This window comes from Watersipora subatra, chromosome 2 (genome assembly GCF_963576615.1).
Source record: "Watersipora subatra chromosome 2, tzWatSuba1.1, whole genome shotgun sequence".
Lineage (NCBI taxonomy): Eukaryota > Metazoa > Bryozoa > Gymnolaemata > Cheilostomatida > Watersiporidae > Watersipora > Watersipora subatra.
In genome coordinates, this window is record NC_088709.1 from 64,055,146 (window position 1) to 64,070,841 (window position 15,696).

At 38.7% G+C, this 15,696-nt stretch overlaps 1 protein-coding gene across 3 annotated transcripts in view; it reads left to right on the top strand.

Annotated features, from left to right (window-relative positions):
* Positions 1-513: 513 nt before the first annotated feature.
* Positions 514-15,696, top strand: part of LOC137386831 (uncharacterized) — a 51,281-nt gene continuing 36,098 nt past the window's right edge. For 2 of the 3 annotated variants that reach the window (XR_010977848.1, XM_068072991.1), the window contains exon 1: positions 6,327-6,403. Coding sequence is in view for 1 of the 3 variants with exons in the window: in XM_068072991.1 (XP_067929092.1) it covers positions 6,348-6,403 (56 nt within the window). In the remaining 2 variants the exon portion in view is untranslated. Of the gene's footprint in view, positions 630-6,326; positions 6,404-15,696 lie in introns of those variants that run through there. The other variant, XM_068072992.1, reaches the window with a different exon arrangement.

Here is a 15,696-nt window from a genome sequence, read left to right on the forward strand (position 1 = left end):
ATTTGACATTCATGTTCTGCTTTAAGATATGTTTGGCTAAATGCCGACAAGATGAAACGTCGACATGACTCGGCCCAAACGAATTTATAAGTCATCGCTCATCACTGATGAGTGCTTCGATTTGGGTCAATCGTTGTAAATTACATGTACATACTTGCATCCACTTGCATACATTAGTTATATAGAAGTTAGTTTTGGTTTTTGCAACTTTAAAAAATGGTTAACATTTGTGGTTGTTGTTGTTGTTGTTTGTTATCGTAGTTTTCATGGAGTGTTTTTTCTAATAATGATAAGTCGAAGAAATACGAACAAAAGTTTCGACAGTTTTGCAATACTGCACCAGGCCTGTATAAGATTATCGCAATGCCCGATGCAAAAATGTCGAGTTAAAAAGGAAGTTGGCGGTCGTTTCGTCATTACCGGCGGTCTTTCTGAAGGATGTTGGCGTCTACCGCTATCGCCGTGCATCTACTCGACTGAGACGCCATCGCCGAAATGCTCACATCTGGAAATTGGTGATAGGCATATCAGGACTGCTCTATTGGTTGTTAGCTGTATTAGATAGTATTGCGAGCTTCATTTCTATAACGTTGCTGAATAATATATCATCCACCCCAACGTCTTTCAAGGTTGGAATAGTAGTAAACTGATTGCATAGATTTTTGCATATTTTTTTCAAATATGTTGTACATTTACAGACTAGGTAGGACAAAAAAGGGTGACTATACGAGAGCGGGTCTGTTAAAACGATTTTTACTTTTTAGGCTTATGGGGACTAGTATAATTCAGCGACCAGCTTATGTTCTGGACGCTTAAAAGTGGATGTCGTAAGCCACTAATGCAAAAAACATTACTTCTAGCGTGATCCTTCAGTGCAATTGTTGAAAATTCTCCTGATGCTGTGCATAGTTTCAACTTGCTCTCATGTGGGCAAGGTTGAAACATGATAATGGGGTGGTTGAAACGGACATTCCTTCTCAGAATAGCGCCTCCTACGATATAGTGTGTTAGATATTCTGACAGGAAGTCCCTTTTATTTAATCAGGTCAAGGTTACAACGATGTATAATAACAAGGTCAAGGACATTCAGTATAATAATAGAGTTAGTAGAATAGTAGATGAGATAGTTATGTACAGCCAACATCCTCCCCATCAAAGCAACTACAACACAATAACATAAGCTGCGTTAAAAGAGCATGTAAACCCAAAAAAGCAATGTTTACAACAAAAAACAACAAATAACATTATTAATCAGTTTAAAAAAATTATGTTACATAGCAGTAAGCACATGATGGTCACCGACTATGGCAAGTACCGACGAGGAGAATTAACCGCATGACCAGACCTGGTGGTACGCCTAGGCAAGACTTGATGATTGACAGGTTGAGGTTTGTGACTAGTATCAGTGAGGCTGGGGTTGTCAATTATAGGTAATGGTGGATTGGCTGGCTGACTAGGCATTGGTGGTTGTGGAGAGCATTGTGCAGTGGGGTCTGATGGTGATGAATCGATAGATTGAGCTGTTTGTGACGGCAAAAGTTGGCACCTGTTCCGCCTAAACTTGGGCCCAGTTTGTTGATTCTGAACTATGTATAATCTGGGTGTTTCGGCCGTGCCCATTACATCATAGCTCTGGTCACTCCACTCCCCATTGGTTCATACTCGAATACGAGAGCCAGATGTCAACTGATTGAGAGTTTGATTGAGAGCTGATTGATCTTTATAACTCTTGGCAGATATCTTGGCCTATAAGATATTTCCCAGGACTCTTTCAGGATCCAGGTTAGGTTTAGTCAAACGCCTGAGCAGTGATGTTCTAACGTCGGCACCTAACATTACCTCATTAGGACTGTATCCAGTAACGGTCTTGGAGCATCTACATGTATATATCATCAAGGTAGCTGCTGGGTCATCTTGTGACAAGATCTTCTTGGCTGCTTGAACGGCTCTTTCAGCAGCCCCATTAGACTGGTGGTAATGTGAGCTGCTAGTCATATGGTCTATACCAAGGTCAGTCATGAACTTGGCAAATTCATAACTATTATAGGGTGGACCATTGTCACTAACTAGTTTGATAGGAATTCCCCAGCGAGCAAAGATGGACTTGAGCTTCTGGATTATAATGTGATGTGGTGTTTTGGGTGCGGATAATCTCAACATAACGACTGTACAAGTCTACAACTACTAAGTATTTTGAACCCTTGTAGTCAAGTAAGTCTGTCGCAATGGTATCCCATTTACTCTCAGGAACGCTCTGTAAAATCATGGGCTCTTTTTGATTGGCGGGCTTATGCTTGTTACAGAGTTTACATGCTGCTATGTGGGACTGAATATCACTGTTTATGCTTGGCCACCAAACCGCCTGTGCTGCCCTAGATTTGCATTTTCCCAACCCCCAATGACATTCATGTATTGCGGCAAGTATGTCTTCTCTCAGTGACTCTGGAATTACTATTTTATTCTCAAAAAGAAGTATGTTTTCTGCAACGGATAGGTTGGAGCGTACATGAAATAGAGGGTGTAGTGCTGGGACAACATCTTCGCTGTATTTGGGCCACCCATCTAGAGTATAATGAAGCGCTTCTACCAGGATGCTGTTTTTTTGTGTAGCTCTGTTGATACTGTTTATTCTAGTGTCATATATGGGGAGATTTGTTCTTACTGAGGTGAGATGCTCCTCTATTTCTTCAGTCAGTCTTATGTCTGGCACGTCACTAAGGTCTGGTGATCGAGAAAGAATATCAGGAACGACCATCTGTGGCCCTGGAAGATATCTTGCCGCCGGATTATATCGCATGAGACACATCAGTAAATGCTGACAATGGTGTAGGACTGTGTTCAGGTCCTTTCCGTTAATCATGGAAACTAATGGGGAATGGTCAGTGACTAGGTCGAATTTCACCAAGCCATGCAAGTATTGGTCAAATTTTTCACAAGCGCAAGGAGCTCACGTTCTATGTTGGAATAGTTTGTTTCGGTCTCATTAGTAGTGCGGGATGCAAATGACAAACCACCACCTTCTTGACAGATCATTACCCCTAAACCATCAGTAGATGCATCTGCATACAAAGAAACTGGGAGTTTGTTATCGTAGTATCTAAGGCCGGGAGAACCGTTAAGACGTTCTATCATGTCCTTCATCGCCTCCTCTTGTGGTTGTTCCCAGGTCCAGTCAGTGTCGTTCTTTAGCAGCTTGTTTAGTGGGCTGGCGAGTTGTGAGAGGTTCGGGATGTATCGTTGCATGAAGTTTACCATGCCAAGAAAACGTCGCAGAGTATGAACATCTTTGGGATGACCAATGGCCTCAATTGCTGTCAGCTTGGATGGGTCTGGTTTGATGCCACTAGCATCGAACATATAGCCCAGAAATTTGACTTTATATTGCCTGTATGAGCACTGGTCGTTGTTTAGTTCCAGTCCATGTTCTGCAACTTGCTTCAAAACTACCTCTAACCTCTGATCATGTTCTTGCATGTTGCGACCAAAAATAAGTATGTCATCTTGATAGACAACAACTCCTTCACATCCTGATAGAATTCTTTCCGTGGTCCTCTGAAACAACTCGCTGGCGCTGGATATCCCAAATGGTAGGCGTGTGAAACTAAACCTGCCTCTGTGTGTGATGAATGTGGTCAGCAGGCTTGATTCTTCATCGAGAGCTATTTGGTGGTAGCCGCTGCGGGCGTTGAGTGTTGAAATTACTATGGCATTGCTAAACTTGGCTGCCAGTTTTTCGAAGGATGGTATTGGACAATTTTCCCTAACTACTGCACGATTGACAGCCCTAAGGTCTACGCAGAGTCGTACATCACCAGACTTTTTCTGGACAGGAACTATGGGGGAGCACTACTCAGTGGGTTGTGTTACCGGTTTAATGATGTTTTGACTGAGCATTCTATTTAGTTCTTTTGTCAACTTTGTCTAACATTGGGAAGGGGATGCGATGCGGGGCGTTGATGCAAGTAGGTTTTATGTTACTTTTGAGGTTGATGGTTACAGGTTTCCCTTTAATCTTAACCAACGCAGCACCAGGCCGAACCGTGAAAGCCGTGCCACACCCGACAGCACCAACCACAGAGCTTATGACCGCCATATGCTTAACTGCATTCCTTGACAAAAGGTTAGATTTGCAATCAGCTGCATAACATTTGAGTGAGTACTCATGACCATTGTACTTAGTGTTCAATATAAAATAGCCAAAAACAGTTACATCAGAATTAACAGACTTTAATTCAATATTGGCTTTAGATAGAACAGGTTTATCAATAAGTAAGTCATAAGTGTTTTTGGATAATATGGTGACATCAGCACCTGTGTCAACCTTGAACTTTATGTTTGTCTTGTTTATAGGGATACTCACAAACCACGGCTCGCTGTTGTCCTGTATTTGTGTCACTGCATCTAGGTAGTAGATCTCTCCTTCCGGCATATTCTGATCGCCGATCTCTGCAGCAGCCAGAGTTAATCTGGCTCTACTCCTGCACTTTTTGGCAAAGTGGTTTTGCCTCTGGCAATGGTGACATTGTTTACCGAATGCTGGGCATAGTTTTCTTTTGTGTTCAAGGCCACAGTTATTACAATTAATGGCTTCTTGGTAGTTGGCATACGATTTTGTTACTGTCTGCCTGTCGCTATTTTTCTGGCTGGTGTCACAGCTAGCAGATGATCTGCTAATTGAATCAATCTACTTGTTTGGCAACCTCATTTTTGACTAGCTCATGGTGTCGAGACATATAGATAGCCTTGCTGAGGTCTGAGTTTTCCTCCAGCTGTAGCTTTGCAGACAGTTCTTTATCTAGCAATCCAACGACTAATCTGTCTCTGATAGTATTGTCTCTTTCTGCTGCAAACTCGCAGTTCTCACTGAGTTTGTATAAATCCCTAATAAAGCTCTCAATACTCTCGTCTGCTCTCTAAGCTCTTGCATGAAGTATACTTCTAAGATGAATTACGTTCCGCTTTGGGTTGAAGTAATCCAGAAGCTTCTTAGAAACTATATCAAATTCCTTCTCATTATCATCAGCAAATGTAAATGTTTCATACAATTGTTCAGCATCCCCACCCACAGTGTATAGGAGGGTTGCTATCTGTGTACTACTGTCCTTATCCAACAAGCCAGTAGCTACCCTATACAGTTTAAGTCGCTTCAACCATTCTGGAAACTATGCTGGTGATGAAAAGTCAAATCCTTGTGGTGCCTGAAGCTTAGACATGATTGTCAGCTAAGAATAGGCAATGGATGGCTAATAGCAATCAGCTAAGAGTAGGATTAAATAGATAGTTCTGAAGGCAAAGAAGGACACACTGCCACCATGTTAGATATTCAGACAGGAAGTCCCTTTTTTCCTACGATATAGTGTAATGTATTTTAAGATTATTTGCTGTAAGGTTGATGTTGGCTACTGTTCTACTTAACTCTAAGCAAGCAAACTGTACATCTTGCAATATTGAACTCCTGTATTCAGCTGACCCAGATACATACAGTATACAATAGACAGAGGCAAGACATAAACACTATATAATAAGACAGTAAAGTAGTCAGAGAAACAATAGACAAAGAGGAGAAATGCTCACTCTATAATAAGACAGTTATGCAATCACTTGAACAATGGGTAGAGAGGAAGTAAAGGTATAAACAATATATAATAAGACAGTTAGGCAACCACAGAATATCTAAGACAAAAGACGATGAAATCACTACAAGAAAGTTACATGAAATATTTACTCAAGAGTATGATGAATTGGAGTCAACTAAAGCACACGAAGTGTATACAACCGGTAGCCGGACGTTTGGCTTGTGAATGTTTGGGCCTAGGATGTTTCGGTCTGAACATTTCGGCCGCAGACATTTCGGCTTCCAATTTTTTATACCGAGGATGTTTCGGCTGATATAAATAATTTTTTCAATATGACAATATAAACACTTTTTCAAACTAATTTTTTTTATTTACTTAAGTTCAAATATATGAAAAATTTTAACACTTGTCAGATATATAAAGTTTTACCAAGTGTTAATATTAATACAAATATTAGATGTTTGGTTGTCCACCGCGTAAGTTGTGGCTCACACTTCGTAAGAATTGTGATATTGTTTCATGTTCATGAATTCTATCTTGACAGAGATTGAACAGTCAGCGTTGTAGCTCATGGTACAATTTCTTTGTCCTTTGCCGTGGTCGGACACCACCCTCATTCTGCAGATGGACTCCAGATACAGGGATGCCTCAGCTTGAAAACATTGAAGCAATCGCCAAGTTGACTGTGTAAGATGGTAGAAGCAGTACTGTATTTCCACATGAGGTCCAAACACAGCATGTACTGCGCACTCCACTGCCAATTCGAAATCGATGATGATTGAAGATAGATCACATTCTTTCTCCTCAGGAACACGAAGCATTGTCGGGTAGGTTGCTTGGGTTTTCCTCTCCAGTAAAATGTAGACAAGAGACAAAAAGACTCCTGACACTCTTCTATAGATCACGTGGAGTTGCATGAAGATGTTTGGCGCCATAGCGTAGTTGCCATCCATAGCCCATCTGTCAGACGCAGCAAGCGTGTTGACATGATTTTCCGTTGCAAAAATTACAACGCGCTCGTCAGCATTAGGCCCATTGTTGAAGAGTAGGAAGTTCTCTCGGTTCTCGCCAAGCGTTTGATTCCATTCATGGTTTAATACAAGGTCCAAGAGTGCTTGTGGCTCTGCAGGTTAATGCTTTGCCCTGGTTCTCCTTAAAACAAGTTTACATGTGTCAGCTGAAGGCAAGCGTGCTTTAACTTCGTTAGTGGTAACATTTGAGGTGAACATGAAAATTTGATATGGCTTATCTCTGGTGGTCTCGGCTTGTTGTTTCATTGAGTCTCTGCATTTGGCAACCCCAATAGCATGATTATCTGGTGTATGATTGTGTGGCATAAAAACTACTGGGTCAGTCTTTTCTTTTGTAGAGTGCAGCAAAGCTGGACATCGTATAGGTAGATCACATTTTACACTTCGCCAGGTGATCTGATTGATTGACTTGGACTCATCTTTCTTTGTGTACATGTGCCCTTCTTTTGCGATCTCCATGTTGAAATAGATTTGATAGTGATGGTACACATTGGTGATCCAGTATTTATAGGAATTAATGACCGACTCATTGAGAACTACTTGTTGATTCAAAGGTTGAATATATGATTGAAGACAGCTTAATTACTTCTGATATTTGCTTATTTCAAAAAAAAGGCTTAACCCTTTCGCGGGCAGAGCGACGTTTTTTTCGCTTCGCGATACGGCTGCTAATGGACAGTGCGACGTTTTTGTCGTTTCGGTAACGTATTTTATTATTGCAGTTTCTGGTTAGCTAAATGCTGTTTTATGTTTAATTTTTTACCAATAGCAAGCTACGATATAGTAGTTTCGGTTAGCCTCAAAAATTGACTTTAAAGAATAGAGAAAGCATAATATTATTATGCTTTATTAGTTATCTTGAGGTGTTGACTGATGTTCTAAAAAAAGAATCAAGGAGAGTGACCCACTAGAAGCTGAGATATAGCCAGCCAAACACAGGTCTACCTAATAAAGAATCAGAGGAAAACCCTTCGAAAATCCCAAAAACTGTGACGTATAAAATCGACTTAATGTTCATGTGCCGGAGTTACGCACTCTTACCGCCGTTACGTATAATGATTGTTTTGGCTACGAGATGTGAAACGCTTCTCGCGATAGTAAATAATTTACAGACTAGCTCTGGTTTCTCAGGAAAATCAAGCAAACATTTTGTGGTAAAGGCATTTGCCCACAACCCCTCGCCGTGATTTTTCAAAACAAAAGAGCAGATTTTGACTATTGGGCTTCAAATTTTAACTCGATCTCCACGGATATGCTTCGAAGATCCTCTGTTCAACGGACGGCACGTGTATAGTCTATATGCGACATCCGCGATTGCAGTTCGTTTAGAATAAGAAATGAGAATGTGAATTTTTGTTCATTCATCATTTTTCTATTGTGTATCTACTGCAGCATTTAGTTGATTTTTATGATTATCGTCACTATTAACAGACTGTAAGTTCACTACAGCCATAATCTTAAAAAGAATAACTTGACCGTGCTGCTCTTGCTGTAAGAAAAGAAAACGATAACTTTTGATTTGATTTTTCTATTGATCTATTATCTTATCTATGATTATTTTTTATGATTAATGTAATAATCATAATGCATATTATACAAAATAATAATATAACTGCGTATAGAATGAATGATGTAACTAATGTAACGAAATTATAGATGCGTGTAATTATTTTATTCTAAAACTAATCTACACGTCAGAGGGACTGGTTCGGAATTCTCAGAGCAATGATTGTTAGGCCCAATTTGATTGTTCTATACTTCCAGGGATTAAACCAATTAAAACGCCGTGATTGTTATAGGAGAGCGCATTAGTTGGCTTAATTGACCAATGGCACACAAGTCGATTTCATACGTCATATATTGATGATTACCAAAACACTTATGTTTTTTGGTAGACCTGTGTTTGGCTGGCTATATCTCAGCTTCTGGTTGGTCAATTTCCTTGATTCTTTTTTTAGAACATCAGTCAACACCTCAAGATAAATAATAAAGCATAAAAATATTATGCTTTCTCTATCCTTTAAGGTTGAAAAAACGATCGTTTTTAGCAGGGATGAATAAATAAACTTTCGAAAAAAATTAGAAAATTGTTCTAAATAATTTATCAACTTTTATTTTTGTTGGTTCGGTTTTAGCTTTTATTTACCGAATTTTTCGAGAGTTTGAATTCAGTTTACCGTCATGGCGACTTCTAAAAGAACCTCCCGAGATTTCTAATAAAGCAAGTACTAGTACCGAAATTACTGAGAGATTCAGAGCTGACAGTGACTTTTTAGATTTAGTAGCAAGAGATGACAGAGAATCAGGTTCGGATTGTGATTGGAATGACTTTACATCTGCAAGTGACAATGTTGAAAAGGCTGGTAGCAGTAAAGATGAGGGTGTGAGTAGGAGTGATGCCAGTGCCTGGAAGAATATAATCAACATGAACAGAGATAAATCTCCTACAATTCAGCAGTTTATAGCAGTGACAGGCCCAGTATTTACTCCAGTAGATGCTCAACCAGTAGAGTATTTAGAAAAGCTTTTTGAGCCTGTCAATCCAGGAAGTACATCTTTGTGGGAGCTCTTTGTTACACGAATAAGTACATGGTGCAAAGACTGTGATGTGGGCCTTTGTAAAGGAGAATGCTTTCGAAAATATCATTCGTAAATAGACAATTATTATGAAAAGCATATATTTTATGTTATACATTTTTATTCGTTTATAATATATATATGCCTATGGACATATACATATGCACCTTTAAACATAGATATATGTGCATAATAACACACAGAAAAGTGTATGAACCTTTTTAAAAAAATGATTTTTAGGAAAAGTAATTCACCCATGGGAGTCTGATTTAGTTTTGAAACTTCGCCCACGAAAGGGTTAAGCAAACTGTTAGTTGCATTTATCAGGATCACATTATTTACTTCATGCTCTATCATGGTAATTTCTCCACACAACATAAAGTGCACTTTGCATAGACTATTTAATAATTGAAGTTTATAATTTTGTCTTTGTAGAAATAAATGAAGATGAAATATATTATCTACATGCAATAAAATGAATTAATTTCCTTCTAAATACAAGTTAATCAATTTGAATATATTATTGAGGCTGAAACGTCCACAGCCGAAACATCCTAGCCCAAAACGTCCAGGCCGAAACGTTCACAGCCAAAACATCCACAGCCGAAATGTCCACAGCCGAAACATCCACAGCCTAAATGTCCTACATTTTTACAACCACACCCCCCCCCCTAAACTCTAAACTACTGAACCAAAAAGTCAGCTAACCAAGCAGGGGGCTTACGCTGTCTAACAGGACGTGATGTATTATCAACTTATGATTGGTGATTAGAAGAATCTCTATCAGTGTTTTCATTATCATTTATATGCTGTCATCCGTAGCCTCATCTACAATATCAACATTGGAGTCCGAATCAAAGTCTAATTCATAGTTTATCAATGTAGCTGAAGGTGAATCATTAGGGTGCAAACAGAACCTAATATCTTTTACATGACGCATCATACCATCAACTTTGACCACCGTGTTAGAAACAAAAGCTGTAACATTGCCAGTTCTCCGTGTTGATGTATATTTTGCATTGCATGGCTTCACATGCACTTTGTCCAGTTCAAACTCTATACAGTTCAAACTAGTATCTTTGCTAGCAGTTCTTGCACATACTAGGGTTTCATATTTATAAGTAAACTATCTGTGCTACCCAGCGTTGCCTGGGTGTTAAAAATCAGCTTATAAACAATGGGAGGTAATGAGTTGCCTGCCACTTGCTATTAGCCTGGCACATTGCCCATGGATAATGTTAGTAATCTTACTAATAAGAGCTACAGCTTCTACGGAGCTACTTCAACCGAAAGCGCTAGCCTATTTGCTTCCATATACCGACATATATCACCATGCTAATCGATTCAGCTCTGTGGCTCAGTTGGTAAGGTGTCGGACATGCCACTCTTTTGGACTCTCATTAATTCATCTGCTTTTTGTTTTCACATGATTTCACCAATGTGAGGTACAATTCTAGCTTGTACTCCTCTATGAAGTCACTGATGAGGCACAAATGTTTCTCAACAATCATTCCGCTAAGCCCACTGATTTTGAGTTTCTTACTGTCATTCAACACTGAGTTAACCTAGCCACATACAGTTGCAGGGTCGCAGAGATTTGTTATAAAGTTTAAATTCTATTTCAAAGCCATATTGATTGCCTTTATCACGGCTTCCAATTATGTTACATTTATGTGAGCTCCATCATTCATACACCTCATTCAACTTGCATTTTCGACCACTTCATTGTCAGTTTCAATGCAACATCCGGCTGCTAAGCTACTTGCATCACACCATTCCTTTCCAATGTGTGAGCCTGCTACACTCCATGGACTACCAACTGAATTACTTTTCTTAATTTCTTCAGAAACCTCATCTTACATTACTTTCACTTCATCAGGTATGTGGCTGTCCCATTCACAGTATTTCACTTTTCGTTTCATGTAGCTACATGCAACCCTTGCTACTGGATAATGGCCAAGATATCTACCACATATAGAAAACAACTGTCTTTTAGTTATATCAGATTGTAGTGTAGGCAGTTCACAATCTCTGGACCAACCAAGGGTACTATTTTCAATTTTGTTACTCTTAACCCTAAAACTTGTGCACTGTTTAACTTTTCTGGCTCTTTTGATACCAATCCATAAGCTAGCAAATGTTCTTTGACTTTAGATACTGAAACAACCGCTTCATTGACTATTTATATCATCTATGTAATGATCCGTGCCAGCACACACTTTTTCATCTAGTAACAGCACCAATGCTAATATGCGAGATATAGCTTTTGACGCTACATTCAAGCCAAATCTCATACATGTCATTACATATAACTATAACTGCCTTTAGTAGCGCACTGCCTGAAATCGCTGCAAGGAGACATCTACATGTAGTTGCAAATACGCCTTTTGTAAATCTAACATAAAAGCTTGCGCTATTGTCTCAGTTTGTCTTGACATACAGGAACATCATTTCCTGGATTACTATGTACTTGTTTGTTTAATTCTCGACTATAGTTCATTACTGGTCCAAACATCCATACTCTTATTCGATTGAAAAACCACCACAAGAGGAATTACACCGCTCACCTTGCCATGTACTTGTTCATTATGTCTTTCCAACCAACCGTCACAAATCCATTGTTCAATTTCATCGTCATACTGTTTTTACAGCATTCACTTATTGCATACTCAGCACATTGGTTTGTCAATACAGGTTCTTGATCTTTCTATTTTCAAAAAACATCCAATTTAAATCTATTTAATGTTGCTTTAATCCTTTCACTGCCGTCTATGTTCAAATTTAGCTATCGGCCTACTGCCAGCCATTTCACCGAAAATTGCCGATATTGCTTAATGATATGTGTACACTATTTTTCAATTTAAAACTTTCGAAAACATTTTTGTTCTAATTTTATTTTTGCAACGTGTTAACAAATGCTCCAATGCAAGAAGTTCAATGTATCTATATTTTGTGCATTGCTAAAGCTATGTGAAGCTACAAAGCTATAACAATTCTCTACAATGTTCCTTACTCTTACAGAACTATTGCTTTCACCACCATCAGAGTCAGTGCTGCTACTTTAATTATCTGTGTAATCACAAAAATCTAAATTTTAATTGGCTATAATGTGGTCAACATAAGTAATGGTCTTTTTTCTAACTCGGGAGGTACTTACAAAATTTACACAAAAAATGTTCGTTTTTATATTGGAAATTCCCAAACAAAAATTTGAAATTGGTTCGTTATTTTAGGCTAATTTTGTAGAGAAATCTTTGGAGAAGACTGTCAATACCATAAAAGTCTTAAAGATCATTGGTTAGGTTGTCAACGAATAATAAAATTAAGCTACTACGCAACTGCTGGAAAATTCGCAAAAATGTGCATACGGTAGTGGACCATAGACTTCGCATAAATGCGCATACGACAGTGAAAGGGTTGAAGTCACTGTCATCAATATTTAGACATGTAGCGTGCACTTGTATTTCACTTGTCGCCTCTACAGGATTTATAGTTTCACATCCGAATCGCACACTTTTACTTGAGTTGATCATAACTCCACCTAATATGGAGATTCCATCTATTCCTAGAATTAGTTTGCACCCACACACAAGCTCTGGTGCAACTAAACAATGCAATTGTAAAGTAGATAATCCAATGTTTACATTAACTGCTACCTCACCACTGCACTGTGTGATATTGCCATTTAACATCCTTACTGTTCTGGTATGGCCTGTTATCACGCCTGTGCCCAAGTCTATTCACAGTATCATGTAACAACACAGATTGTTCACAGCCACTATCAATTATATTATTGACGGGTACATCTTGCAAGTAGGCTGTGACAAATGGTATTTATTGAGTGGGATTGGGTTGAGCAGCCGACGCAGATACTCTCCCGTTTTCGTTTCTCAACTGCTTAGACTTACATTGACGACATATGTGCCCCATTACATTGCAGTTATAACAGCGAACCTGTTTTTTTGTGTTCTTCACTTTCCAGTAGGGAATTATTTAGAGACATGGCCAAATCCAGAACATAAATAGCATTGGCAGCGTTTACTAGGCTTGTCTGTGATTCTTGTGCTGCATATATACAATGGTGACTCAGCTTTGGAAGAAAACACTGACATCGCTAATGTAACCATTTCATCTAGGTTTATATCTTCCACAGCCACAGTTGCTTTTAATTGACTTGCTACTTCCAATGGCAACCCTGAGACAAAAGCACATTTTAGCAATGATTCAGGTTTTTTTTGGCCTATTGCATCAGCAAGCCTACGCAGGTCTGACAGATACACATCTACATTCTCACCATCCAATAATGCACGATCATGCAATCGTTCATATGCGCTATAGCAGTTTATGCTGGAAGCCGTCATTAACTCTTTCTTCAGCTTTGAATAGTCATCCTTTGTGTCCTGTGGCAACATATAGGAAAAACACTGGTCCATTGAAAAACTATGGCACGAATAATTTCAAGTCGTCTACTTTCCGAAGTTAAGCTACCAACTCCAGCTCACTAATCTATGTGCTGAACTCTCCACTAGTGTTTTTGCTTTCATACGACTTTACTAATTCTGATAACTTCACTGCCATTGTAACTCTGTTACCAGTGCCAAAATAGCTTGTTCTACCCAACTCTAAGCAAGCTGTACAGCTACGATCTCTCAGCATCCATTGTTGTGTTGGGATTGATAAAACTGGACTATCTTATCAGTTACTCTACATCGTATTGGGAATAGCTCAGTTTATTATCGAATGCAGATGGGCTGCTTTAAGTAGTTATTGTAAATAGCTCCTAGATAAGGTCTTATCTTGACTATTGACTGTTTTAATCAATTTATCTTGTCGATTAATGTAACTAAGAACTTACAGTTGACCTTTCTAGATGCTGACTTTTAGAATTACAGTTTCAAAGGATCTGAAGTTCCTAAGGTAAAGAATGTCAAGCGGTTTACTTTTAATCGTATGTTTATTTTAAGATCAAGAAACAGATATAATAGTTATACCTTTAGACTAAATTATAAAAATAGACAACTAAATGTCTGAGACTTAAAATATAGTCACCCTCTTGTTCTCGTGGTAATCGACTTTTCGACTTGTTCTGCTGTCACGTCTGCCTGTCATGATGAAGCTGTTCTGAAAAAATGAGAAATATAAGTAAATATTCCTTTTCTTATACTGACTAAGCGTTAGTCTTAGTGTCCAGAAGTGAGACCATATGCCTTAGGTTTTTCATTGAAAATCTTGTAGTTTTTTGGGAGGTTTTTCTATTTCCTGTTGTTTCTCGTCAGTGGAGCTTTTATCATATGTAATCTCTAATTATAATTCCTGGTCTGGTGTAGGCTGGTATCAGATGCGGATCTTGATATACCGCATGGCGCAAGTTGCTATCATCTGGGGCTGTCGCTGAAAGAAGGTCTTGTTAGGTATGGATCTTAAGTTGCATTCTTTAGGAATAATCCATGGTTTTAATCTAAGCTTTAAGTAAAGCTTTTGGTCATCTGACATTTTCTGCTAAAATGAAATGTCATTATGAAATCAGAACATTGAGAACTTTAAGTCAAAAAAAGTCGGATTATCTGACATAAAATGTCTGCTAATCTGACATTTTCTTATTAAACTCATCATTGTTCTAGTCATAGGTTAAAATCTAGGAGTTGTAATGGTAATTATCCCATCTCTGAATTTTGTACATGCTGTAACTGTGGCAATTTGTTATGAAATTTGCAATGGTGTTGTAACTTGTTATTCCCTTTGTCTATCTGTACATGACTGATATCAGATATAACAATGTCATGTTTTATCTGATATCGGCCATTGCACTCATCACTCACCAAGTCCAAAGCTCACTCACCCATCAAATCCAAAGCACTCCTGCCTTGCTCTTCTTAGCTTTAGTCCGAAAGTCTCGGCATACCCGGTTCCTTTTCGACCGTATTCATAGACATCGCAGTTAGTATAAATCACGTATGACACATAAGTTGTAGTTAAATTGAATATTGAAAGTATTTTAATAACCAAACAGATAATCTGAAGGCATCAGCATCAATTAATGTTATAATCTACAAGTAAAATTCTCTATTTTTGACTTATCTAAGATCAGCTAGAAACCCGAGTCAAAATGCCGATCTGGCTGTACCCTCATCGATACTTGGATCTCGCAGCACCCTTGTAATATCTTGTCTACAAACAACATCATCTTCATCTGGTGCTATGAAACCTTCTCTACTCCGCTTAAAATATGGCACAGTGATATTGTCTGCACCAGCATCTATGTCTACCACTCTTCCTAAGAAGAAGCCTTTTAGCGCTACAGCTACATAGACATTCAGTTGTAAATCTGTGACATCATCACTATTTCTTCACTAGCACTTTCATCATCTGTATCTTCTACCGGAATGGGAGCGTTGTCATCGCCGCTATCAGATTCTGCTAAATCATTCTGTTTCTGCTTCAGAGTCGCTGTTCTTTTCTGTTCGGTCTCCTGGCTAACCTCTCCACTTTACATAGACATTCAGTTGTAAATC